Source organism: Gorilla gorilla, chromosome 5 (genome assembly GCF_029281585.2).
Source record: "Gorilla gorilla gorilla isolate KB3781 chromosome 5, NHGRI_mGorGor1-v2.1_pri, whole genome shotgun sequence".
Lineage (NCBI taxonomy): Eukaryota > Metazoa > Chordata > Mammalia > Primates > Hominidae > Gorilla > Gorilla gorilla.
Genome location: NC_073229.2, coordinates 159,114,760 through 159,142,652, shown reverse-complemented (window position 1 = coordinate 159,142,652; position 27,893 = coordinate 159,114,760). Strand labels below are relative to the sequence as shown.

General features: G+C 42.9%; 1 protein-coding gene across 3 annotated transcripts in view; it reads left to right on the top strand.

The window, feature by feature from the left end:
• ALDH8A1 (aldehyde dehydrogenase 8 family member A1) overlaps positions 1 to 27,893 on the top strand; it is a 47,070-nt gene that overhangs the window by 14,296 nt on the left and 4,881 nt on the right. Inside the window, exons 2-6 of one of the 3 annotated variants that reach the window (XM_019029730.4) lie at positions 5,532 to 5,679; positions 6,932 to 7,087; positions 10,093 to 10,242; positions 16,479 to 16,735; positions 20,275 to 20,394. In XM_019029730.4, coding sequence (XP_018885275.3) covers positions 5,532 to 5,679; positions 6,932 to 7,087; positions 10,093 to 10,242; positions 16,479 to 16,735; positions 20,275 to 20,394 — 831 coding nt within the window. Of the gene's footprint in view, positions 1 to 5,531; positions 5,680 to 6,931; positions 7,088 to 10,092; positions 10,243 to 16,478; positions 16,736 to 20,274; positions 20,437 to 27,893 lie in introns of all 3 variants that reach the window. The other 2 variants (XM_004044715.5, XM_004044714.5) reach the window with 2 other exon arrangements.

The window sequence follows — 27,893 nt, the reverse complement described above, 5'->3', positions numbered from 1 at the left end:
AGCTTTACTAAAATAAACAAACAAGCAAAAAACTGTGGGCTTTGTTTTAGATTGTCTTCTCATAATTTGTCATGTCTTCAAAATACCTAGTAAAATAAAATCAATCATTTGAATGATGAAACTCAAAATCAAATTCCCATGTATTTTTGGAGTTAGATTTAACAGCATCTTTTTTCTTATCCAAAGTGTTTAATGGCATATGCATTACATTTTTTTGGTGATGTAGAATTAATTTTACTTGGAGAATTTTGTAAAATATTTGAGATATATTTGATTAGCTATCAATTATTGCACTGAGAATGTAAATATATCTGAAGTGGTAAATGTAGCTGATGTATATATAGTCATCTAATGCCTTATGAATTATAATTTATTCTTTTTAAGGCACAAAGAACTAGATTATTTAAAATATAGTCTTCATATAAAAATATATATTCCATGCAAAGTTTTTTTTTTAAAGAACATTGCTATTTTTTTTCTTTTTTGTTAATACTTGAAATCTGTCTTGCATTTAAAGTAAACCTTCAGACTTAGGGATTAATGTTTGCAAATGTTGGTTAATGCATTGGTTAAATTATAATCTGCAATTTTGTTTGCTTCAAATGACTTAACACAGCTCTGGGAAATGCAGCTTTGTGTCTTCCACTCTTCCTTGTTTGCCAAAGTGAAGTTAAAAATGACAAACATGCCAAATTCAGCTGAAATATTTCCTGCAGCTAATGGCTCATACCTTTTTAGAAAATAGAATGAGCTATGGATGCACTAGCTAGTAGAGTAATAGATATGTTCAGTTTCTCAGCAATCCAACTTCCAAATATCCTATCTGATCCCATAAGTCACAGTTTTTTTCTGGCTTCAAAAATATGGTTACCATACAAACCACATGTCCAATTTCCCAAAACATCACTCAGGAAAATGTTGCTGGTGCTGCTAACAGTGGCTCCCGTTTATTCAGCTTTTGCTTTGTGCTTTGCAGTCATTAAGCCCTTTTTTAACAAAAAATTAAAAAATTGATACATAATAATTGTACATCTTTATGGGCATATGTGACATTTTGATACATGCATACAGTGTGTCCTGATCAAATCAGGGTAATTAGGATCTCCATCACATTAAACATTTATCATTTCTTGGTGTTGGGAACATTCCAAATCTTTTCTTCTAACTATTGTGAAATATACAATAAATTATTGTTAACTATTGTCACTCTACTAGAACTTATTCCTTTTAACCATATTTTTGTATTAATTAGCCAACCTCTATCCTCTCCTCTACCCTTCCCAGCCTCTGGTAACCATAATTCTACTCTCTAACTCCATGAGATCCGCTTTTTTAAGCTTCCACATATGAGTGAGAACATGTAATATTTGTATTTTTGTGCCTGGCTTACTTCACTTAACATAATATCCTCCAGCTCAAATCATGCTGGTGCAAATGACAGGATTTTGTTCCTTTTTATGGCTGAATAATATTCCATTGTGTATATATACCATATTTTCTTTATCCATTCAGCTGTTGATGGACATTAGGTTGAGTCCATATCTTGACTATTGTAAATAGTGCTGCAACAAATATGGGGGTACAGGTATCTCTTCGGTATACTGATTTCCTTTTCTTTGGATAAATTTCCAGTAGTGGGATTGCTGGATCATACTGTTGTTCTATTTTTAGTTTGTTTTTTTTTGCGAAACCTACATGCGTTTTCCATAATGGCTGCACTAATTTACTTTCCCACCAACAGTGTATTTGTCTTCCCTTTTTTTTGCAGTGTCACCAGCCTTTTTTATTTCTTATTTTTTGATAATGACCATTTTAACTGGGATGAGATGATAACTCGTTGTGGTTTTGACTTGCATTTCCCTAATAATTAGTGATGTTAAGCATTTTTTATATACCTGTTGGCCATTTGTACATCTTCTTTTTGTGGAATATCTCTTTAGATCATTTGCCTGTTTTTAAATCGGATTTTTTGGGCGGTGGCTATTGAGTTGTATATGTATATATACAAGCTCAAGCTCCTTATATATTCTGGTTATTAATCCCTTGTCAGATGGATAGTTTGCAAATATTTTCTCCCATTCTGTAGGTTGCCTCTTAACTCTGTTGTTTCCTCTGTTGTGCAGAAGCTTTTTAGCTTGATGTTATTTTATTTTATTTATTTATTTTCTTTTGTTGCCTGTGCTTTTGAGGTCTTGCCCAAAAAAATCTTTGCCCAAATCAATGTCGTGAAGTATTTACCCTATGTTTTCTTATAGTAGTTTCATAGTTTTGGGTCTTACATCTGTCTAAGTCTTTAATCTGTTTTGATTTGATTTGGTGAGAGATAGGGGTCTAGTTTCATTCTTCTGCATATGGTTATCCAGTTTTCCCAGCACCATTTATTGGAGACACTACCTTTTCACCAATGCATATTTTTGGCAGCTTTGTAAAAAACGAGTTGGCTGTAAATGCATGGATTTATTTCTGGATTCTCTATTCTGTTTCACTGGTCTATGTGTCTGTTTTTACACCAGTGCCATGCTATTTTGGTTGCTATAGCTTTGTAGTATATTTTAAAGTCTGGTAGTGTGCAATCAGTAAGCCCTTTAATATAGATTATCCAAAGAAGCAAGTTGTAACAACTTAGAAGTCTCTGTTATGATCCTTATTTTACAGAGGACAGTACTAACACTCTCATCTCTGATGCTTAGATCCATGGGCATGTGCACATGTGTGTGCACACACACATGCACACCTGTGTGCATAGCACATTTGCATTATAGCATTGCAGTTATAAGCACATACTAGAGTCAGACTGCCTGGTTCAAATACAAGCTGCACCACTTGGTATCTATGGCTTTGACTTAGAGCTGAACTTTTGCATGCCTCAGTCTCCTCATCTATAAAATGAGGATAATAATGATATCTACTTTATAGTGTTATTCTGAGGATTAAACAGACTAATATGCATAAAGCCCTTAGTGCTTGGCATATAGTAAATGCTTTCTATGTATTAACTTATGCTAATATTATTGTGTGTAGTACATTAATATGTATTCTATATTACATGGACATAAGATGTGCTATAAGGCAACTTAGAAAATATGAGTGGACTTGAATTTTCTGAATAGCAAAAAGATCAGATTTTTACATTGACTGTAGGACTTCATGCTCCTCTAGCTGGCTGGCAGTGGGGCTTACTCATGGCTGCAGCTGGTGGTGGAGGTCACCAAAGCCATCTCTTCCCCCATCCTGTCTGCAGGTCCACGTTCAAGATTTAGTTTTTGAGGTGAAGCCACCATATTTCTAGAAATTTCTAATTAAGATGAGAATCATTTTATACCTTACTTCAGCTCAGCTAAAAGTGACTGTATTAGTTCGTTCTCACACTGCTATAAAGATAATACCTGAGACTGGGTAATTTATTAAGGAAAGAGGTTTAATTGACTCACAGTTCTGCATGGCTGGGGAGGCCTCAGGAAACTTACAATCATGGCCGAAGAGGAAGCGGGCATGTCTGGCGGCAGGCGAGACAGCGTGTGAAGCCCAAGGAAAACTACCATTTATAAAACCATTAGATCTCACGAGAATTCACTCACTATCTTGAAAATAGCCCCCACAAACCAATCACTTTCCTCCCTCAACACAGGCGGATTACAATTCAAGATGAGATTTGGGTTGAGACACAAAACCTAGCCATATCAGTCACTTTGCATGAGGAAAATGAAGGAGGGTGTGGGTCAGGTTTTGCATGAGGGCTAGCACAGGCTCAGGCGGCTAGATTACTTCAGGTCAAGTGCTCCAAAAAAGATGCTCATGGCTGCCAGAAGCCTATGGAAAAGGATTCTGAGTCTGAGCCAGGGCCCAGTGGTGGAAGACAGCTGTGATTATAATAATTTTTCATGCATGTGAGAAAGGAGAGGAGTGAGACATGGGTTAGGGATTTGTCATCTCTGGAGAAGGCATTACTTAGACATTGCCAGAGAGAAGAGAAAGGCAGAAGAGGACTTGAAAATTATTTTGTCTACATCACATTTTGGCCATGAGTTGACCCTGCCCATACCTTCCCATACATATATAGTTTCCTTTTTTATGTAACTCTAAAACCAGGTACCCAAGCCATCTGTCCAGCCACAAATCTCCTCTTCTCCAATAAGGCCTCTTCCACTGGGCAGAATCAGGCAGGAGGCAGAGCAACCTGTGGTCCTGGGAACCACCAAAATCTGGGTTTGAGTCCTGATTCTGCCACTTATTAGCTGTGTGACCTATGGCAAATTGCTTGAGTTTCTGTGTCTCAGTTTTCTCATCTGTAAAATGGGCATAGCAATACTCATGTTATGGAATTTTGAAAGGACTTAAATAAAAATAATTTGTGTAAAGTATTTAGCATATTCCCTTATATAAAAATTAGTCAATAAATTATAAATATAATTAGTCATTTCAAGTGAAAATGACAATCTAAGGATGTGATTTCACCCAAAATTTCACTTTATAAGACATGTCAGAGCTGAGTTAGAAGCTTTAGAGATTCCACATATCTAGATTAATTTTCTTCTTCTACAATATATATAATATATACATACTATATATACTATATATATAGTATATATGTATAACATATACTTTTTTTGAGACAGGGTCTTACTCTGTCACCTAGGCTGGAGTGCAGTGGCACAATTACAGCTCACTACAGCTTCTACCTCCTGGGCTCAAGTAGTCCTCCCACCTCAGCCTCCTGAGTAGCTGGGACTACAGGCATGCACCACAACGCCCAACTAATCTTTTAAAAAACCTTTGTGTAGAGACAGGGTCTCACTATGTTGACCAGGCTGGTCTCAAACTCCTGGGCTCAAGCGATCCTCCCAACCCAGCCTCCCTAAGTGCTAAGATTACAGGCATGAGCCACCACTCCTGGCCCACAATATTTTTAAAAATTCTAGTTTCTGAAGTGATTGAAAATGTACATATGTTAAAATTCAAATAGCTTCTTTCTAATGATCTGATTACCACATTCAGGATGCATTGGTTGAAATGGAGCTTGTTTCTTTGTTTCTATGGTACCCCTCCTTTGCTGGTCATGTAAACACCTGTGTCATCTACTTTGTGGGTGGCTCAGCACTGGGACATGTTGAATATTCAAAATTAGGGTGGGCCAGGTGCAGTGGCTCACACCTGTAATCCCAGCACTTTGGGAGGCCGAGGCGAGTGGTTCACTTGTATTCAGGAACTCGAGACCGGCCTGGTCAGCATGGTGAAACCCCCTTTCTACTAAAAAATACAAAAATTAGCTGGGCATGGTGGCACATGCCTGTAATCCCAGCTGCTCAGGAGGCTGAGGTGGGAGAATCACTTGAACCCCGGAGGCAGAGGTTGCAGTGAGCCAAAATTGCGCCACTGCCCTCCAGGCTGGGCTACAGAGTGAGAATCCATCTAAAAAACAAAACAAAACAAAACAAAAATTAGGTGTGTGGAGACCTGAGGATTCTGGTTTTGTCCATCTCCCAAGGACTAACAGCTTTAAGGTGACCCTTTCTCCCATTTGCTCCTCAAAGATCGAAGCCGCGGTCAAGGCCGCCAGAGAAGCCTTTCCCGGCTGGTCATCCCGCAGCCCCCAGGAGCGCTCGCGGGTCCTGAACCAGGTGGCGGATTTGCTGGAGCAGTCCCTGGAGGAGTTTGCCCAGGCCGAGTCTAAAGACCAAGGTGAGAGTTGCCTCTTAACTGTAACATGGGACTCAGGGCATCTCTGATTATTCATGTTACCCCTCTTGGGGCCATCAGGCCAGCCCATGTGCCTGCTCCTCTGGCAATAGTAGAAGTGGAGAGCAAACCCTCCCCTGCTCCAGGCCTGGGAAGGCCAGGACTTGTGGCTGGCCCACCCCTGTCTCATTCAGATGGCCAGAGAAAGTCACATGGCTGGATCCAAAAGCTGAGGGGCAAAAAATATGCTCTGTTCATTAGATGAAAGGAAGTGCAAATATATACAGCAAAGGGCATGGATATAGGGAGAGATGAAGAACTAGGGCTGATCATGCAGTCTCCTACTCATTCTAAGCAGAGAATTTCAAAGCAAAGATAATTTGAAAAGCAGTTATGCAGTCAGATTATTTAGGATGTTTTCTGATATGTCAGTCACCATTCCACTCCCGACACATCTCATTTTTTTCCCCACTCTTTCCCAGAGGTCAGGGTAATGGAGTAAATATTTGTAAATTTTTGCAAGAATATCTGTTAAGATAAGCCAAGAGTTTTAAAAATTACATGTGTGCCATAAACCAACCAAAAATCAGAAAGCAGCCTGAGTCCAAGCCCTTAAAAAGAAAATAGTTCTCTGCTGGTGTTCCTGGCCAGTCTCCCTGCATCGCTAAAGAGAACTCAGTAGCAGTCCAGGTAAGCTTCTGTTTCTCTTTCTGTTCCATCCAGGAGCTAGGACGTGCAGGGCATGTGATGGGCAAGCAGGTGCCACACAGCATCCCGTGCCAGGGCATTCCCAGCCGCTCTTCTGATGACTCTACCATGTGTTGGGAGGTCATGAAATACACATTACATGTGTATAAAAGTGTTTCGTTTTGTGCTGTGCAATTACAACTGTCCTAACACCCGTATTTCAATGCCTTTGTCGCAGGTACAAAGCCTGGTGATTTTGAATTGCAAGAGTTTGTGTGGGTGAAGTGGTAGCATCTGGCAAATTGGTGATGAGAATGATGTGTTCAGTTCACAAAACAAAGATTATTGACTCAGTTTTAACCCCCTACCTCAGTTTCCAATCTTATACCTAAATATTGTATGGTTTTATCAAACCATGATCAAGTCTTTGTGAGGTCAAGGAATGCCTGCCCCAGGCTAGAAGGAATCCAGGCCGTTTCAGTGTGAGTTGGGACACGTGGGCAGTGGAAGCTGATGGATAGAGTGTCCCCATTAGCTGATAGTGCTTTATGTTGTTTGCTTCTTACAGGGAAAACCTTAGCACTGGCAAGAACCATGGACATTCCCCGGTCTGTGCAGAACTTCAGGTTCTTCGCTTCATCCAGCCTGCACCACACGTCAGAGTGCACGCAGATGGACCACCTGGGCTGCATGCACTACACGGTGCGGGCCCCGGTGGGAGTCGGTGAGTGCTGTTCAGTGAGAGCCCACCTCCCGGTTATGCTTGCAGATGCTCACAACATTCTATGGCATTGTCCTCAAGGAACAGGTTAAAGAAAAGGAAGAGCTGATATTTTTCTTTTCTAAAATCCTTGGCCTCAAAGATCTATTTCTAGTTTATTTTCTTTGTGTCAAATTCCCTGCTTTTCTTTTTAGACAGAGTCTTGCTCTGTCGCCCAGGCTGGAGTGCAGTGGCATGATCTTGGCTCACTGCAACCTCTGCTTCCCGGATTCAAGTGATTCTCCAGTCTCAGCCTCCTGAGTACCTGGGACCACAGGTGCGAGCTACCACACCGGCTAATTTTTGTATTTTTAGTAGAAACAGGGTTTCACCCATGCTGGCCAGGCTGATCTGAAACTCCTGACCTCAAGTTATCCTCCCGCCTCGGCCTCCCCAAGTGCTGGGATTACAGGCGTGAGCCACCACGCCAGGCCTCATGTTCATGACTTATTCCTGGAACATTATCTTGGAAAATCATAGGGAAAAGAATGATGCTAAGAGTAAATATGTAAATTCACATGCCAGGATTTTTTTTTCTACTTATATTTAAAAAAGGAAAAATCAGGCTGGGCGCAGTGGCTCACGCCTGTAATCCCAGCACTTTGAGAGGCTGAGGCAGGAGGATCATCCGAGGTCAGGAATTCGATCAGCCTGGCCACCCTGGTGAAACCCCATCTCTACTAAAAATACAAAAATTCGCCAGGTGCGGTGGCTCATGCCTGTAATACCAGCACTTTGGGAGGCCAAGGTGGGTGGATCGCCTGAGGTCAGGAGTTCGAGACCAGCCTGGCCAACATGGCGAAACCCCATCTCTACTAAAAATACAAAAAATTAGCTGGATGTGGTGGCAGGCACTTGTAATCCCAGCTACTTGGGAGGCTAAGGCAGGGAGAATTGCTTGAACCCAGGAGGCCGAGGTTGCAGTGAGCTGAGATTGTGCCATTGCACTCCAGCCTGGGCGACAAGAGTGAGACTCGGTCTCAGAAAAACAAATCAAAACAAAACAAAACCCAGCTGGGCATGGTGGCATGCACCTGTAGTCCCAGCTACTTGGGAGGCTGAGGCAGGGAGAATCGCTAGAACCTGGGAGTCGGAGGTTGCAGTGAGCTGAGATGGTGCCACTGCACTCCAGCCTGGGTGATAGATCGAGACTCTGTCTCAAAAGAAAAAAAAAAAGGAAGAACTATTTATGTACATTAAATAAATTAATAAGTGTAGGGCATGTAGTATGGTGCCAGGTGTGTGATAAATAAGCCTCTACTGAGAATTATCTTACTTCATGCATTCCTTTGCCTCTTGACCTTTGGAAGAACGTATAAATAAATGTCTGTGATGACTAAAACCTTCCACCAGATGTCACTGTTTCCTCGGAGAAAAAATCATCTTTTTAGCTTGTTACATTTTATGAATATAAGTTAAAGGAAAACAATTGGGACATCTCATTGCTTTGGTTCCTTGAAACCTTCAGAAATTATGTTTTCAAGGCATTGTGGAAAGCTCTACCTCCTCCTAAGAAGTGCGCTAATATATTTTGCTGCAAAAATATTTTTATCCCCTAAAGAATGGATTTTTCAATGGGAAATTTAATAATATAAAAGATGCATTTACTTTCATAGCACAGGCTTGAGGGAAGAGTATAAAATAAGGTGACTCAATTTCCTTTCAGAAGGTAGATTTTTATATTTGTTTGTTTTGTGGTTGGAAACCTGGATAGTTTCAGAATATTGCATGGAGACACATTCTAGCTGCTGGTTACGTTACTTATCCAGCAAATCTATCTGGTCAGGATACAAGTGACAATCTAGAGAGAATTTTTATTTAAAAATATTCTAAATAGCCAAAATGGATGTTACAGTCCATGCACCAAAGGTTATTGGCTTTACTGATAGGAGGGCCCTCACAAGGAACACTCAGAACTCATTGGCCCCTATTTTATGAATAATTATATAAAGCTTGAGATTTTATGTCTCAACCCATGACAGATTTGAAGTAAAGGTAAAGAAACATGTTAGAAGAAATAACAGCCAGACAGTTAAAATAATGGGGAAGGAGACATTTTTGAAAAAGTAAAGCTCAGTCTATAAATCTCAAAATGCATCACATTCTGGAACTGTTTAGTGACAGGTGACAACTGTTTTTTTATTTTTTATTTTTTTTTTGAAGTTCCAGGGTACATGTGCAGGATGTGCAGGTTTGTTACACAGGTAAACGTGTGCCATGGTGGTTTGCTGCACCTATCAATCCATCACCTAGCTATTAAGCCCAGCATGCATTTGCTCTTTATCCTAATGCTCTTCCCCCCGACTCTCCCCTGACAGGCCCTGATGTGTGTTGTTCCTTTCCCTGTGTCCATGTGTTCTCATTGTTCAGCTCCCACTTATAAGTAAGAACATGCAGGTGTTTGGTTTTCTGTTTCTGTGTTACTTTGCTAAGGATAATGGCTTCCACCTTCATCCATGTGCCTGCAAAGGACATGATCTCGTTCCTTTTTATGGCTGCGTTGTATTCCATTGTGTATATGTACCACATATTCTTATCCAATCTATTATTGATGAGCATTTGAGTTGATTCCATGTCTTTGCTATTGCTATTGTGAATAGCAAAGTGCTGCAATGAATATACACGTGCATGTATCTTTATAATAGAATGATTTATATTTCTTTGGGTATATGATAGGTGACAACTCTTTAGCTCTGGAGTTTATATTGCTGTTGTTCATAATCATGAACTGCCAAGAAATGGGTAAATCATATTGACTTTACTCTGTTTTAAAAGGTACAGTTGCTTGGAATATATTTTAGAATTATTTCCCTGAAGGTGGCTACAAATAAGCAAAGCTTGGGAAGAAGTTAGAAGAGTAAGCTAAGTTTCCTGCAGCATGAAGGAGTCTTGCGTTAATAACCCCACTTGGCCAGTCCACCTCAGAGGGGTATGCCGTCACAGGCAGTGCTTCTGCTCTCATCCCTTAGCTGGTCTGATCAGCCCCTGGAATTTGCCACTCTACTTGCTGACCTGGAAGATCGCTCCAGCGATGGCTGCAGGGAACACTGTGATAGCCAAGCCCAGTGAGCTGACTTCAGTGACTGCGTGGATGTTGTGCAAACTCCTGGATAAAGCAGGTAATTAGGTGTTGGGGTTGGGGGGCAGGCACAGAGTTGGAGCAAAGCTATAGTTTATAGAAATCTTCCACTCAGCAGCACAATCGATTCCAGTGACGTCGTGGGCTTTGTCTTTCTGATCCTTGTCTGGGAAATCCCCTCCACCCACAGGGTTCCCTCACCCTGCTTCCTGTCTTCAACACCGGAACGGTGCTTCTGCAGGCAAGTTCCACTCCCCAGGGTGGGCGACTGGCAGCACAACAGTGATGCAGACTTAAACAGCCCCATCAAATCAAAGACACCTGCCTGCTCCAGAGAGTCAATTAAAATCTTAAGTTGTGGCCAGGTGTGGTGGTTCACGCCTGTAATCCCAGCACTTTGGGAGGCCGAGGCGGGCGGATCACGAGGTCAGGAGATCGAGACCATCCTGGCTAATATGATGAAACCCCGTCTCTACTAAACATAAAGAAAATTAGCCGGGCGTGGTGGCGGACGCCTGTAGTCCCAGCTACTTGGGAGGCTGAGGCAGGAGAATGGCGTGAACCCAGGAGGCGGAGCTTGCAGTGAGCCGAGATCGCACCACTGCACTCCAGCCTGGGTGACAGAGTGAGACTCTGTCTCAAAAAAATAAATTAAAAAATAAAATAATAATAATAATAAAATCTTAAGTTGAATCACAAGTTAATCTTGATAACAATAAGAATATTGCTAAGTACACCTATAGTTTGCTTGGCTATAGAATACCTAGTAGAAGTAGCCCGATTTCAAGAGATTTAAATATACATCCTTCAGTTTTTCCCGCCTTTGGGACTGCTACTGGAAAGCTAATACAATATGGCCTCTTCCTAGCATATCAAGGTTCACACATTTGCTCCTTGTTCTTTTTCTGCTAATAGTTTATTGGCCGCATTCAGGATGCGCTCCTGGTTTTGTTCTGGGCTGTAGCTCCGCACAGGCACAGGCTGGCACTGTTTGAAGGCAGCAGGCAGGAGACCCCAGCAGCCCTCCTGTGAGAAGTCCCCTTAATGTGAGGTCTTTTTGCTATGTCACCCCACAGCCAGGGCAGGAGTGCTGGGTGGGGGAGACAGACTCACTGTCTTTCTAGTTGGTCTCCTTGCTGCCTTTCAGCCCATAGAGAGGCACTGCTGGGCTCTCCTGTATCCACAGAATGCCCGGTGGGTAAGAGTCCATCCCTCTCTCCCGCTTCGGAACACCTTTCTTAGAAGCACGGACATACACATTAACGTCCAGTAAACCCTAGCCAGTTCTTTACTCCACGAGGAAGACGAAGGCTCAAAACTGAGGCTGTTTGGGGAACGGCACTGGGCCTTACGATCCCAGGGTCCTCCAGAGGAATGAGGCCTCCCAGCCTAGGACTCTGAGTTGTCATCTATGGAGATCCCAGGCTTCGAGGTGGAGGGGGTGGGGCGGGGTATATCACTTAAATGTGCCGACCCTTCCCATGTTCCTCCCCTACAAAAGACCTCACAGTCTAATCCCATTCTTTGTAAAATGAAGTCTGTGGTGTCTGCAAAGGCGCGATGTATTTCTTCCCTGCCTGGTGACTGCAGGTTCCCCAGAGTGGACTAGGCCTGGGGCTTGCCCTCTACTGGGATTTGGAGGCAGGGGTGGCGTGCAGAGCCGTGTTCCCTTAACCACTCTCTCCTGAGACCAAGAACGTCTGGATAGATGATGAGTTATCTTTCCCAGCCAGTCTGCCCTGAACCTGGCCTGCATGACAGTTTCTGTTTCCATCTCTGCACAGCATTGATCTTATTCCTTGGGAACTGATAAGCCCATTAAACTAAGACAGCCCTTCTCCTCTTTCCTCCATGGGCTGAAACTTCCTCCCCTGACAAATATAGAGAGTGTCATGTTCACCTTGCTCCTCTCTTGAGCCCTCAGTTTCTCCACTGGGATTGGAAGGAATGCGAACCACATCTGTGTCATCTGCTTTAGAGCAACGTAAGAGAAGCTTTTAGTAGGGGAGGGAAAAGCGAAAATAACTAATTCATTCTGGATGTTTAAAGAGTTAGCTCCTCTAGTCCTGGGCATTTAAACGGACTTGACAGATAACCTTCCTTTAAAATAAACTCATTTTTAAGATGACACAGTGAATACTTCTGTGGGATTCCTGGAATAGTCATTTCTTCTTGGAGGCACCAAATATTTGCCCTCATTCCTGGAGTGCCCCTGACTGCATTTTCCTGGCCCTTCCCATTAGGTGTGTGTGTGTGGAGCAAGAGATGTGTGTGTGTAGGTGGGTGTGTGTGTGTGCTCTATTTAAGCCTGAAATTTTTCTTGTTGCCACCCTGCCAATCCCCTACATTTGAGGGGTTTCCTTCTAGTCTGTTCTTGTCTGTTCCTAACTTGTCTGTTAGACAACTCCCCTGAGTTTTGCTAAATTGCTATTTGTCAGTTAAACTGCTTTCCTTCTCTTATCACCAGAATCTCTTCAAGGTTAGAGGGCAGACGTCTCAAGAAAAATTCCATTAATTTCTGGATAAAATGTCAAAATGGTACTGAGAAATAATGGCCAGCCGACATTAGCATCCAAGCCCAAGGGAATGTATTGAAAATGATAATACTGTCGTGGGGAAAGCAATCCGCTGCCGCAGTGAGCTCATTTTACTGTGGGGATAAATATGCAGTGCTTCTGCATTCTCTCTCACCCTCAATTAAAATGCTACTCTGAACATTAGCAGTGATTCCATTCATTTTTTGCCTTCAGGATTGATAAAGCCTAACAGTCCACCCCCTCCTGCCCCACACCCCATCCACCCACATGCATGCCCCATCACTGGTGGAGATGTGGGGCCCTACCCAGGAAACTGTGGGAGACTTGTCCTTGTTTCGTCCCATCACCTACTGAGGGGGATCCTCTCCTTCCACACTTTCCTTTGCCCCAACCCAGAGCTGGGGTGCTCTCACATGGTGCCAGCCACTCCTCTGACAGTGACCTACAATCCAGGACTGACCTAAGCTAGATTTCAACGAATGTGCATGTTGGGTAAAGAGATGCAATGCTTAGAAGTGGCGCTCTGGCCAGGCATGGTGGCTCATGCCTGTAATCCCAGCACTTTGGGAGGCCAAGGTGGGTGGATCACCTGAGGTCAGGAGTTCAAGACCAACCTGGCTAACATGGTGAAATCTCATCTCTACCAAAATACAAAAACTAGCTGGGGATGATGGCAAGTGCCGGTAATCCCAGCTACTTAGGAGGCTGAGGTGGGAGAATTGCTTGAACCTGGGAGGCGGAGGTTGCAGAGAGCAGAGATTGCGCCATTGCACTCCAGCCTGGGCGACAGAGCGAGACTCCATCTCAGAAAAAGAAAAGAAGTGGGGCTCTGCTAGGCAGCATCACAACTTGTGGAATCTTCCCACCTGTCTCCTGAGGACTCACTGGGATGGGACCTTCACTGTAGCTTCAAGGTGATTGGGCCAAGGCTGTGGCTCTATGGGAGAATGTTCTGGATGATAATGGATCATCAGTGTGAAATTAGTATTTATATTATTTATAATTTAAAAGTAGATTCTGGAAGAAATGGGTTGTATCCAAAGGAGTATGTTTCTAATGAGGAGAGATTGTCTAACCTGGAGCAAAGGGAAGGAAACCAGAAGCAAGGAAGCAGGTCACAAAGCCGAGATGCTGCAAGATTTCTGCACCTACCGTAGGTCAGGCCTGAGGAAATAGAGGGAATAAACTCTGCTGCCTCCAGGCAGACCCTAAGAACTGCCTAGACACAGCGTGATTATACAGATGACTTTCTTTTTGGACATTATAAAGATGATTTTCTTTTTAAAGCTTCCCCATTCATGAACCGTTTCTAATTTGAATAACGTACACTAAGCATTCATTCACTCATTCATTTACTTAACAGTCATTAACCTGTCAGCTTTGCTACTTACTGGTTGTTATTCAATCTCACTTTGCCTCAAATTTCTTCCTGGTGAACTAAGTGTAATAAAACTACCTACATCCTAAGGTTGTTGTGAAGACTGAAGTGTGTGAGTCACGGATAGCAGTGATGAGTCCACAGTAAGCACCCTATCTAATGTTTGCATTTACTGGTCTGAGTTCCATGTGCTATCAACTGAAGAATCATAAGGTTCATGCATTTGGAAAGGAGGGTTTTATTTCTTATAAAGGGTTGCAGCCTGCAGGCTAGCCATCTTGCAGGCTGGGAAGCGTAGCCTCTGCCCAAAGCGGAGAACAAGTACTTGGAGGAGGGGCAAAGGGAACAGAAATTTATCCTGAGCAGAGTGGCTGAATATTCACATTCAGTAGGATATGGGAGGAGTCATGAATATTTATGAAAGGGGAAACAGGTGCATGCACAGATGAGCTTAATGCGCTCATAAAACTGTAGGGCCAACTTACAAGTAACACAAACAACAAAAATGGGTGCCCCAATCTTTTCTATCACAAGACTCTGCTACCCTGTATCTTCATGCATTTATGCATGTGTTTTCTTGTTTTATTATTTCATTTATTTATTTATTTTTGAGATGGAGTCTGGCTGTATTGCCAAGGCTGGAGTGCAGTGGCACCATCTAGGCTCACTGCAACCTCTGCCTCCTGGGTTCAAGAGATTCTCCTGCCTCAGCCTCCCGAGTAGTGTTATATAGCAGTGTTATGATGCTGTTTATATGCATGGTGGACATGAATTCTGGATCACGTGGTCAAAAAATGGCAGCCTTAGCATGTTCCGAGGGTGGAGTTTTTGGCCCTCTGATGTCAAAAGGTGAAGCAGAGGACATGAAAACCCTCACTACGTATCCTCGGCAAGTCAGCCAAAACCAGTCGAGATGGTGGTCAGTTTTTAGGAAGGGATGTGTTGTGAGACTGGTGAGCTGTCACATCCAAACTGCAAAGAGGGAGGAAAATTTGGTTGCAGTTTCAGATGGTTAGCTAAAGGCAATAAAGGAATAGATTATCCATTTCTTGTTTTTTCGAGCTGGTTTCTGCTTACACTGAGGAAAGAATTCTGGTTAAAGATTAATAAGGAAGAGTCATACTATGGCGTGTTTCACCTCTCATCCTATAATGGCTGGGAACTCAGTTTTTAAGGTTTCTCTGGGATCCCTTTGGCCAAGAGAGGCTGCATTCAGTCAACTGGGGGAGCTTAGGATTTTATTTTTATTTCTCAATGCCAAACTAGGCTGTGGCACAGAGTAAACAACGGAGAGCAAAGAACAGACACTGTTTCTGCCCTTAGCTAGTGTACCTTCTAGTTGTGTGCAGGCAATGAACAAGTAAGTCCAGAAAACATCATAGATAGGCCGGGCGCGGTGGCTCATGCCTGTAATCCTAGTACTTTGGCAGGCCAAGGTGGGCAGATCCCTTGAGGTCAGGAGTTCGAGACAAGCCTGGCCAACATGATGAAATCCCCTCTCTACTAAAATTACAAAATTTAGCCAGGTGTAATGGTGCACGCCTGTAATCCCAGCTACTCAGAAGGCTGAGGCAGGAGAATCTCCTGAACCCAGGAGGCAGAGGTTGCAGTGAGCCGAGATGGTGCCACTGCACTCCAGCCTTGGCAATAGAGCCAGACTCCATCTCAAAAATAAATAAATAAATAAAATAATAAAACGAGAAAACACATGCATAAATGCACGAAGATGCAGGGTAGCAGAGTCTTGTGATAGAAAAGATTGGGGCACCCATTTTTGGTTGTTTGTGGTACTTGTAAGTTGGCACTACAGTGTTATGATGCTATTTATAAGCATGGTGGACATGACTTCCAACCTGAAACCCACCCTCCCTGGGGAGTCTTGCCCTGCTTCCCTGGGCCAAGATAGTCAATCTCTTCTTTGCACCTCTGCAGCATGTATACACCTCTCTACGTAATGTTTTCACACAACATTGTGACTCCTGGACACCAAGATGGAGCAGGGTGCTGCTCCCCTAGTGGGCTTGACCTGCCTGAGACTATCTCTGCATCCTCAACCCCTAAGGCCTAGCCAGTATTATGGAATGAATCACCTAAAATATGTTCCACCCTGCATCTCTCTAGGGCAAAGCATCCAGTGGAATCCCACCTGGTGTGTACTGTGGGCAGAGGTGACTCTGTGGTTTTTGCTTTGCTATTAAACCAGAGGCAGCCGTAGAAGTTCCAAGTGTTGTAAAACCCAAGTGCTTCCTCCATCCCCACCCACTCCCATTCAAGCCATTGGACTTTAAAGGAGAATTTCCATGTAACTTGAACTCTTCAACATACTGAGAATTACTATAACTGATACTGTTTCCTATCCAGGTGTTCCACCAGGTGTGGTCAATATTGTGTTTGGAACCGGGCCCAGGGTGGGTGAGGCCCTGGTGTCCCACCCAGAGGTGCCCCTGATCTCCTTCACCGGGAGCCAGCCCACCGCCGAGCGGATCACCCAGCTGAGCGCTCCCCACTGCAAAAAGCTCTCCCTGGAGCTGGGGGGCAAGAATCCTGCCATCATCTTTGAGGACGCTAACCTGGAAGAGTGCATTCCGGCAACCGTCAGGTCCAGCTTTGCCAACCAGGTATGTCCCCGGGGGTTCTTCTCCCTCCCCTCCGTGGCCCTGTCAAGCTGGATCTGTTTCATCACAGTGCAATGCCTGGCAGCAAGCCAGTCAATCCAGTGCCATTTCCGAGAAAGCAGGATCAGTACATTGTGTGATTCCCTTAACTCTCTGCTCAATTTTAACACTAATTAGTGGCCTTGCAGAGTCACAGCTTCTGTTCAGCAAACTCCTCTTCTTGAGTTGCACAGCTTTTATCAGGTACCAGCCATGGGTGGAATGATTGATGTTGCTGCTCCAAGCATCTCCATTTCTTTATTCACACAGTTGCCCTGTCTTGTCTTTTATTCTTTTCTTAAACCCTGTCTTTGCTTGTGGTTCAAATGTCCTATTCCCAGTAAACCTTACTCTCATTTCAAAAGTATTCAAAATGCATTCATACACTGAGTTCCAAATACCTGAAACTGACTAGAGAAGATTTCTCGGCGTGGATTCATGGATCAGCTTCAGGGCATCGTTGTAGCTCCTGAAATTACATAACAGATGTTTCTCTGGGCTCTGTAGTTTTTGTCAGATTCTTTAAGGCTATGGCATTCCAAAGAGTTAAGAACACTAGACCACATCAACTAAAGAGTAGGCTGCAAGAAGATGGAAATGCTGCCTGCTTTTGTGTGGTATTTTCAATGTCAATGCTTAGAATACTGCCCAGGATATAGCAGGTGTACATAAACCCTGGATGATTTTCTTCAAAGGATATTTTTATTTTAACAGAGAATAAAGACATAGGCCAAAGACTTAGAACTTCATAGAAGGAGACAGCAGTGAAATGAGAGATGTCTATATTGAGCTAACTCAGGTAACATTGAATAGTGCATAAACTTTTGAACCTACATTGCTTCACTAATAAAATCACGTGAACAATAATGATGTCTTCTAACAGGGTTTTCATAAGTATAGAGTAAAAAATGTTACTTTCAATTATTATCTTCATGATAATCATAAGTAATTATTTCTCTCACTGTAACTCTTGAAGTGGCTAGAAATATAATTTCTGGATCAATAGACAATATACTTTTACAATACAACTAATTAAGCAAGTTTCAGGGGAACATTTAAACCAAGTGTTTTCATGGCTTACAGACAACAACAGAGGGACAAATTTTGTGGACTGAGAAACTAAGACGAGAGAAAGGTAAACTCTGTATTAAACAAATTCTGAGAGTCCAGGCACGGTGGCTCACACCTGTAATCCCAGCACTTTGGGAGGCCGAGGTAGGTGGATCACCTGAGGTTAGGAGCTCGAGACCAGCCTGGCCAACATGGCAAAACTCCATCTCTACTAAAAATACAAAAATTAGCTAGGCATAGTGGTGGGCGCCTGTAATCTCAGCTACTCGGGAGGCGGAGGCAGGAGAATCTCTTAAATCCGGGAGGTGGAGGTTGCAGTGTGCCGAGTTAGCACCAATGCACTCCAGCCTGGGAGATAAGAGCAAGAATCCATCTCAAAAACAAACAAACAAACAAACAAAACAAATTCTGAACATGGAGATGAGAAGTGTAATCTTCTCTCCTACCAGAATTGTGCTAGGATTTGAGTTTGCCCAGAGAACCTTCCTTTTGGGGTTGTTTTAAAAAGGAAATAGGGAAATATGCCTAACTAATTGGCTAATCCAAGGTCACAAATGGATTTTAGGCAAAATAAATAAAGCAGCTTGATTTAGCTGAGCGATGAATTCCGTGTTGTGCGTATTTCTTCCTTAATTGAATGTAATTGGCTTTTTTGAAGCATCTCTGTGTGACCTTGGACATGTACTAATTCAAAACTTTTTCTCCTAACTATAAACTGGAAAAGCTAACAGGCTACAGAATTATTTATAATGAAGAAAGCACCCTGCGCAGTGTCTGGCTTGACGATAGGCACTCAACGAATGATACTGTCCCTTTCTTAATCTCTCCAAAGTCTTTCTTGTGGGCATCTTGGTATGCTTACCTACACTTTCTAGGCACTGAGCAACAGGGAACTGGGTAAACCCCTCTAGCCTCTTCGTCATGCTCTCCTTCCCTGATGTCACAGGGCACTTGTGCAAATGAAACTATCAAGTGTTTAGACATTTCCCAAGCTAGATATGGAGATGATCCTAACAGCGATCCTGGTTGCAAAAAGAATGTATTATTTCAAAACATTAACAGTTTAATCTGGACAATGTACCTTTGTACAAATACCAAGACAATCAGGAACCTTCTATTTTCTAGGATTGTTGTGAAGTCAGACACAAACATGGTGAAAATATTTATGCATTTCTGTACTTGTCATGCATAAATAATGCTTTGAAAGTCTAGAATGTGGTAATGCTAAGTCTAAGTCTAAACTGTTACATGCTGTGTTCAAATGATAGGGTTATTTTTCACTGAGAAATCTGTTATAACCCCTCCCCTGTACACTCAGTATCTCTATTTGATGTCTGTGAGGCATCTGAAACCCAGCGTGTCCAAATCAGAGCTCTCGTTTCCCTCCCTCTCCCTTCCTTGCAATACCAATCCTCTTTCCACCTCGTGTCTGCCCTTCCAGGGAACAGCACCACCATCCACTCTGCGGCCTACTCTTGTTCTTGCCCTCTCTTTCCATCGACAGGTCCTGTTGGTTCTGTCTTTAAGGTATATCCTGAATCTCATCACTTCTCCAGTGCATCTATGCCAACTTCATCACACTTTGGAGGTCCTGTGCCCCTGGAAGAATCTGTTGAACTCAGTGGGTCTTTTCACTCCTCTGCATCTCCATGGATGCCTCCCTGGTCCCAGCTACCTACACGCATCTGGACTTCTGGAATATTCTCTTAACTCCTCTGCTCTGTTCCCACACTTGTTTCCTTCCATCCCATTTTCCCATGGCTGCCAGAATGGGCATTTTAAAATGTAAATCTGATCATATCATTCTGATGCTTAAAACCTTCCCTTATTTTTTCATGATACTGAGAATAAAACGTAATCTCTTTATGAACCTATGAGACTGCACGATAGAGCCTTGCTGGCCTCCTGACCTCCTCTCCCACCACACACCTCCTGTCCTTGCCTCCTCTTCCAGCCTCAGCCCCACCCACCTTCTTGCTTTTCCTCATGCACACCAGTTCATTCCTGCTGCAGGTCCTCTGTACTTTGAAGAATTAATTCCCCACCTCCAGATCTTTTCCCGTCTCATGCCTTCACATCAGTCAAGATTCCATGCAAATATCCCCTTTTTGCAAGTGCCCTCCAAGACTTCCTTTCATAAAATAGCTCCCGTCCCCATGCAATCAGTTTCCATTCCCATCCTCTGCTTAATTTTGTTTTATGGCTTTGATCACAACCTGAAGTTATATTATTTATCGAGTTTATTTACTTGTGTTTTTATTTGTCTTTCCCACAAGACTATGTGTTCCACATGGTGGGAACTTTGTCTTATTTACCATTGTACCGCATTGCCTAGACCAGTGCCTGATACACGGCAGGTACTCAAAAGTGCAGGGTGCCCTATCCATGAAGGAGAGTGTCCGCAGCCTTATCCCTGTTCTCATTCTTGGCAGGGTGAAATCTGTCTCTGTACCAGCAGGATCTTTGTCCAGAAGAGCATCTATAGTGAATTTTTAAAGAGATTTGTAGAAGCTACCAGAAAGTGGAAAGTCGGCATTCCCTCTGATCCACTGGTGAGCATGGGTGCTCTGATAAGTAAAGCACATTTGGAGAAAGTAAGTAAATTTCTGCCATGAAAGTTACAGAATAAGTTCTTATTTGAAGAGAAGCTCAGTACAAGCGTAGCACAATCAGACTCTAAAATATTGTTAGTTACTACCCCATTTTTGAAAAATTATAACCTGGGAGAAATTGTGGACACAGAGTCTAAACATTGTGGATATGAATATGCAAATGCAGTCCCGGTGAAAGTGCATCCACATGAAATTAATGAACTTGAGAAGTCAGCATGGAGATACCACCAGTAGAGAGGGGAAGCCAAATTTCAAAACATAAAGATCAGCAAATAAGGGTGATATGGAAGAGTGCCAGTGATTTCCACAGGCAAACATTCTCTTTGGAAAAGGCCTGCCTCTGGTTTATAGCCAGAAGTGCCAACACAAACAGTCCCAATTGTGTCGTCCTTAGTCAGTGGGGGACCAGGGGTAGCCCATCTGGAAGAAACCACTGATAGTCTCTGAATGATTGATGAAACTCAGATCTTTAGGGTAATTTTTTAAAAAGAGAAGATCTGGCCCTTGATGGCAATTTAGGGTTATTTTAATTTATTACCACATGTGACTCCCAAAATAAGTCATACATTTTGGAGTCAGAAGGACTCTGCTTTCAGCTCAGTGCCACTGAGGGAAACTTGTCCCCATCAGCCAGCCAATGAGAGACAGAGCATTTACGTAAGTTTGTAGAAATCCGTGACACTGCACAGTGCACTCCCACTTTGTCTATATTTAACTTTGACTTTCAGGACACTGCAACACAGTTGCCTGCAGATGGAAAGATGAAGTAGCTTGAAGGCCTGTCCTTATTTCTTCTGTTTTCTCAGTGAAATAGGCATCAGGGTGAGGAGGGGAAAAGGTGTTGAAGGTTTCAGGAGGGAGGAGAGGGTATGAAATAATCTCGCGGTAAGTCAGGAGAGAGAAAGGACTGGGAAATGACCAAGTTATTAGCAGAGCAGCTCAAAGGGCTCACGTGAGGCTTGTGGTCATTTATTTAAAGTGAGGATGACCAGCATGGCTTGTTTTTCTCCAGCTAAATTTACCTACAAGATTGCAGGTACATAGGCAGTGGTCTCCAGAATGTCCAGGTAGATCAACAGTTGTGGATGGTCCTTCATGGAGTGAAGATTTTCCAGGTGCAAGAGACTCCCTTGTTCTCTCTCCTTCTGGCTCTTTCGGACACTAGGGCTCCCTGCCTGCCTGCCCACACCTGCAAATGTCTGGTGAAAAACAATGTTAGTATGCCCCGGACTGCTTCCTGGGAAACAGGAAGGAGTGGAACAAAAGTTAACCTCCTAGAATACCTTTCAGCAGGCTCAGGCAATACTTCAGTGTGAGGTTCCCTGTGCAATTCACTCACTCAGAATTTCAAAGTTCTTTCTGTATCAACTCAACAGATACACCATTTTTTTTTTCTATTTTAGTCGCTGCCATAATAACTATTTTAGTTACCCAGTGAGAGAATATATATTAGTGAAACAAATAAAAGTATTGACTTTTCTGTATCAGTTGAATGATCTCTGTGTGTGTGTGTGCACGCACACGTGTGTGTGCAAGAGAGAGAAAGGGAGAGAGAAATTGATGCCACACTTTGACTCATATTGGTAGCTATGGCTTTTCTCTGTGATACTCTAAATATTTGTCTTCAATGTGTTGTAATTCCTGTGGACTTTCATACAATATTTTTGATGCCCAGTATGTTCCTGCTTGGCCACAGGAGGCTTCTTCTTCTTCTTTTTTTTTTTTTCTTTTTTAACATGTACTAAACTGAAATGGGCCACTGTTGGAGAATTAAATATTTAATATTGTGATGACTTATACAAGACGCTAATGAGTTCTAGTAATTGGCATAGATTGCAGATTCTATGTGTTTATGAAATGCAACACTAGATAGGCAACATGTCCTCACCTTTAAAACTACTCCAGGGGCCCTCTCTTTAACCTGCTCTCCTGTCCTTCTGAGCCCACTGGAGGCCCACCTATAGGCATCTCTGTCCTCTGACAACAGGCGGCCTCAGGTGGTCTCAATTGCTCTGCTGCACATGGACAACAAGACCTCTCTCTACTGAGCCTTGGTTCCTTTCAGTGGAGAATGGTAATCAAGACAAGCATTTGAGCTTAAGGGTGCCCATTAGGAGATTTCCTATTATGTGACAAGTGGTCCAATGGCATCCAAGAAGAGGTGGCTTAAAACTTTGTGGTGCTTCACACACACTCCCCTTTTTCTTTTTTTTTGAGATAGAGTCTTACTCTGTCGCCCAGGCTGGAGTGCAATGGCCTGGTCTTGGCTCACTGCAACCTCCACCTCCTGGGTTCAAGCAGTTCTCCTGCCTCAGCCTCCCAAGTAGCTGGGACTACAGGTGTGTGCCACCACACCCGTTCATTTTTATATTTTTAGTAGAGACGGGGTTTCACCATGTTGGCCAGGGTGATCTTGATCTCTTGACCTCAGGTGATCCGCCCACCTTGGCCTCCCGAAGTGCTGGGATTACAGGTGTGAGCCACCATGCCTGGCCACACTGCCTTTTTTAAGAAGGGTCCTGGCCGGGTGCGGTGGCTTATGCCTGTGATCTCAGCAGTTTGGAAGGCTGAGGCGGGCAGATCATTTGAGGTCAGGAGTTTAAGACCAGCCTGGCCAACATGGTGAAACCCTGTCTCTACTAAAAATACAAAAATTAGCTGAGCAGTAGTGGCGCACGCCTGTAATCCCAGCCACTTGGGAGGCAGAGGCAGGAGAATTGCTTGAGCCTGGGAGGTGGAGGTTGCAGTTTCTGCCACTGCCCTCCAGTCTGGGTCACAGAATGAGACCCTGTCTCAAAAAAAAAAAAAAAAAAAAAAAAGAAGGGTCCTGAGTCTATGCTGATATTTCTAATGTAGCTAAATTACCTTTTAAACCTTGCTCTAATATCATAATTATTTCATCACTGGTGATGATGTGTCATGCTGTGTATGGTCATACCCCATGTTACTCACAGTCAATGCCTAAGTCTTTAGAATAACCTAAGAAACTGGCTACGATCTGTTCCATTACCTCTGTGACCTTCCCTTTCCTCATTCCACTCCTGCGTACTGGCCTCCCTGTTCTTCCTGGAAAATGCCAGGCACCCTCCTCCTTCTTGGCCCTTGCTCTTGTTGCTCACACTGCCTGGAATGCTCTTCCTTCAGATGCACGCATGGCTCTCTCCTTCCCCTTCTGAGAGTAGATGTCACCTGAATGAGGGCTTTCCTGCCTACCCTATATACAGTGGTACCTTTTAAAACTTTGACTTCTTTGGAGCTTTATTTTTCTCCATGGTTCTTACTGTCACCTGACATGCAATATATATATCTTATCCCTTTACTGACTATCTTCTCTGGACTAGAATGTCAGCTTCTTGGTCAGTTTTATTCATTGCTGTATCTTTAGACTCTAGAAAGCTCCTGGAACATAGTAGGTGCATAGTATTTGTTGGGTGAATGACTGAATTAACACCACATGATGTGTTCCAGTTACAATATATCTCCCAAATTTAAGGTATCCATTTTTCTTGAATTCTTCTTGATCCTTAGCTTAAACTACCTGGAATGGGTCCAAAATGCACAGGTCCTGGCCGTCTCTGGCCAGCATCAAGACTCTGAAAGGAAAAACAAAATAAACACAAAAACTAAAACCCAGTCTTTCTCCAAGGAAATGCTTGAAACCATCCGAGCCTGGAGCCTCTAGTATCACTGATCGTTAAATCATAACAATGATAAAGGGGCCATATAGACACATACATGCCTTTGAGGTTTGGCTTGAAATTCCTCTTTAACTCTTCATCATTGGTACAAGTATTGGTGATTCCAGCTTAGGTCACAAGTAGTTTTGGTATCTAGTTTTCTGAAAACATTTGGTTAAATATGGATCTTTAATACCTCAATAGTATACAAATCTAACTTTTTAAATGCCAATTTAGAAATCTGAAAAATTACATCTAGATTATTATCAAAAATAATTTCAAATTTCTACAGCATTACTACAAATATACAAGTGAAAAAATTTCTGCAGGTTCATATTTCTCCACTGTTCTTGTGTTTCTCAAGAATCAACTTATTAAAAAGGTACCAAGATATTTCTATTATACTACATTTTAGTTAAAGACATCATTCACATTTGGAATGCCTCCCAAATTCTCAAACTTTAGTTTTGTGTTTTGGTGACTCCTAGTAGTTTTCATCACCCATAAAATAAACACAGAATTTAGTGAGTTTAGGTGTCAGAATATTTCAGCATAAAATATCCATATTTTTCCCTAGAGTAAAATATACACCCTGAATATTGTGTCTGTGAATGACTCCACAGAGAAGACCTAGATTACCTTTTCTTTAGTAGGTTTGTGGTTAGAATCTTTCAATCTAAAATAACAACATAGAGAAGGACTCTCTAAAGAAAATAAAAGTGACTTTATTTGGGAATGAATGCCAGAAGATTATGAACTGGGATATGCGTGTTGTGATGGATTCTGGGCATAGCCAGAGAGGTAAACGAACATGAGGGTTTTTAAAGGTAAAATGAGGAAGGTGACAGAATGTTGTTTTGAAACAATTATTGTTGGCTACAAGGATCAATAATAAGGGTGATTTATTATTAAATGGCACCAGTCCAAGGTTGAGTGGACAGCTACTGTATAAACATCCTTGTAGAAGTAGTTTTTGGGCAAGGTTGCAGTGGCCTTTGTGCAAGGTTGTGGTTTTGTAGAGTCTCTTGTGATAGTTTTTGTTATCAGGCAAGTATGTATGAGGACTCTGTCCATGGCAGATGGTAGCAGAGGACTCAGTTTGCAAGTGCATGTCCCAGTAGCACCGGCATACAGGTGGGAGGGACACCCTTCTCTGAGTTTCTGAAGATGTGTCCCTCTCTGGCCGGCCCTCCTTCTGCCTCAGCCCAGCTCCCTATTTGGATTTTGTCAAGCAAGTTCTTATCTGAATCCGGACTAAGACATGCAGGGAGAGCTTGGTTTCCCTCGGGCTCCCCTTGTCCTGGCCAGGTCCAAGCTGTGCATGCAGGGAATCAGGGGACCTAGACTACTTTGCCAGGCTTGACCACAATGACTCCCAGGAAGAAGATTCTCGTGTCAGAGCTCCTAATATTTTTACAACTAATTTTCATCCCTTGCACCTCCCTAATAATAAATTTGCCTTAACATAGTGCTTATGTCACCCCATCTTATACACCATGTTTTTACCAACTCCATCTTCCCCTAAACGAAGGAGAAATGAGAAGGCCACTAGTCCTCATTCCTCATTATTTCTAGCATCACAGCTGCAGAAGCTGTGGACAAAAACCAAGATTTCTAATAGATCTAAACCACTTATTATATTCAATATTTTTAAAACCTGAAATATTGGCAAAGCCCTAGACATGGTGCCAGCTTCTCCTGGATGTATCTAAATCCAGAAATGCCATCTTCTACTAAACTAAATTATGCCTGAAAATCAAGCATCTGTTTCACATGTTAGTTGTATTATCTTAATATCATTTCAATTTAGTATACTTAGGTGCCATGGATCACTTTGGAAATGATGAATCTTAGCAGTTATCAAATTTTTCTGACCACATTAAAATATAAGGCCATAAACTCAAATTTATCTTTTAAAAAAAACTTTTGAAAACCCCTAGATATTTTTACCATTGAATGCTTTCTCTCTCAGTCAATTTTTCTTTCTTTTTTTTTTTTTAATAAACCTTTGCTGGGCACGGTGGCTCATGCCTGTAATCCTAGCACTGTGGGAGGCGGAGGCAGGAAGATCACTTGAACCCAGGTGTTCCAGAGCAGCCTGGGCAACATGGCAAAACCCTGTCTCTAAAAATTATACAAAAAAATTTAGCCAGGCGTGGTAGTGTGTGCCTGTAGTCCCAGCTACTCAGGAGGCTGAGGCAGGAGGATCACCTGAACCCCAGGAGGTCAAGGTTGCAGTGAGCTGAGATCACGCCACTGAATTCCAGCCTGGGTGACAGTGAGATGCTGTCTCAAAAAATAAAATAATCCTCTACTTTGTAATAATTTAAGATTTATAGAACGTTTCAAAGATAAGGCAGAGAGTTTTTATATCCACTCATCCAGTTTTTCCTGTTGTTGGCATCTTACAGTCCTAAGGTACATCTGTTCATGCTAACAAACCAGCACGTTACTATCAACTCAACTGAAGACTTTTCAATCAACTACTTTTGATTTTCTGCTTGATCCTTATAGAAAATAATTTTTCAGCAACTATTCTTATTAAAACTAAGTATAGCTAAATAGTTTGCACTCATCTCAGAAAGCTCCAAAATTCCACTGCCTCAAAGGGGAAAGATTTTGGACATGGTTAAAAAGTTATTCACTGTTAGATCGGGCGCAGTGGCTCATGCCTGTAATCCCAGGACTTTGGGAGGCTGAGGCGGGTGGATCACTTTAGGTCAGGAGTTTGAGACCAGCCTGGCCAACGTGGTGAAACCCCATCTCTACTAAAAATACAAAAATTAGCCAGGCGTGGTGGCTCGCACCTGTAGCCCCAGCTACTCGGGAGGCTGAGGCAGGAGAATCGCTTGCACCCGGGAGGCAGAGGTTGCAGTGAGCCGAGATCACACCATTGCACTCCAGCCTGGGTGACAGAGTGAGACTCTGTCTCAAAAAAAGAAAAAAAAGTTATTCAAGGTTATTCACTGTTGAAAACTTGAAAATGGTACTTATCAGCAGCCAAGTTTTTCAAGGGAAAAACAATAAGGATGGTATTTCCATAACCACAGCACATCTAAAACGCTGCTATCTATGTGGCTTGCCTTGTTTTGTTGTCCTCTCTGTCTGATCCCTCCCACATAGAGTAGAACTCCTCTCAGCTCTGCCCGCAATGCCTCCTCTGTATAAAGCCTCAGGAGGATCTACCTTCTGCTGGGAAGCAGGCTGCTGACCCCATGTTCCTGTGGCTTAGAGGATCACTGAGCATCTGCCATCCTCACTGCTCCACTCTGAGCGTGTGCACAGATGAAATGAGATATGGCTTTACACCGAGTGAGCCTCCCACCAGCTGGACTCCTCATGAGGCTTTCAGCTCAGTTCTAGCGAGAAAGCCCTGCTGTCTCTGCCTTTTGGGAGAGAGCTAATAGAAACACCTAGAGAAATGTTAAGTATGGCCTCTTCAGATTGTGACTCTTCAGTTCCATGTGCCAAACCATCTGGGCTGGAGGAGGCAGTGGATGCCCTCTGCTGACAGTCATCTTTCCTCATGTTACCCCAGAAAGCTTTGGGGCTGAGTGCCCATGAAGACTGGGCTGCCATCTGCATTCCAGCACTCTCTGCCCCTGCAGTGTGTTTTTGTCTTCTCCAAATCAAATTGGCCATGTGGAGTCTGGAGTTTTCGTGCCCGCCCTACCTCTGCATGATTGCCACAATAGGTGGCGATGCCTTTGGTGAAATAATCCAATTAGAATATGTAAAAGTTGTTTTGTAATGGCCAAGTGC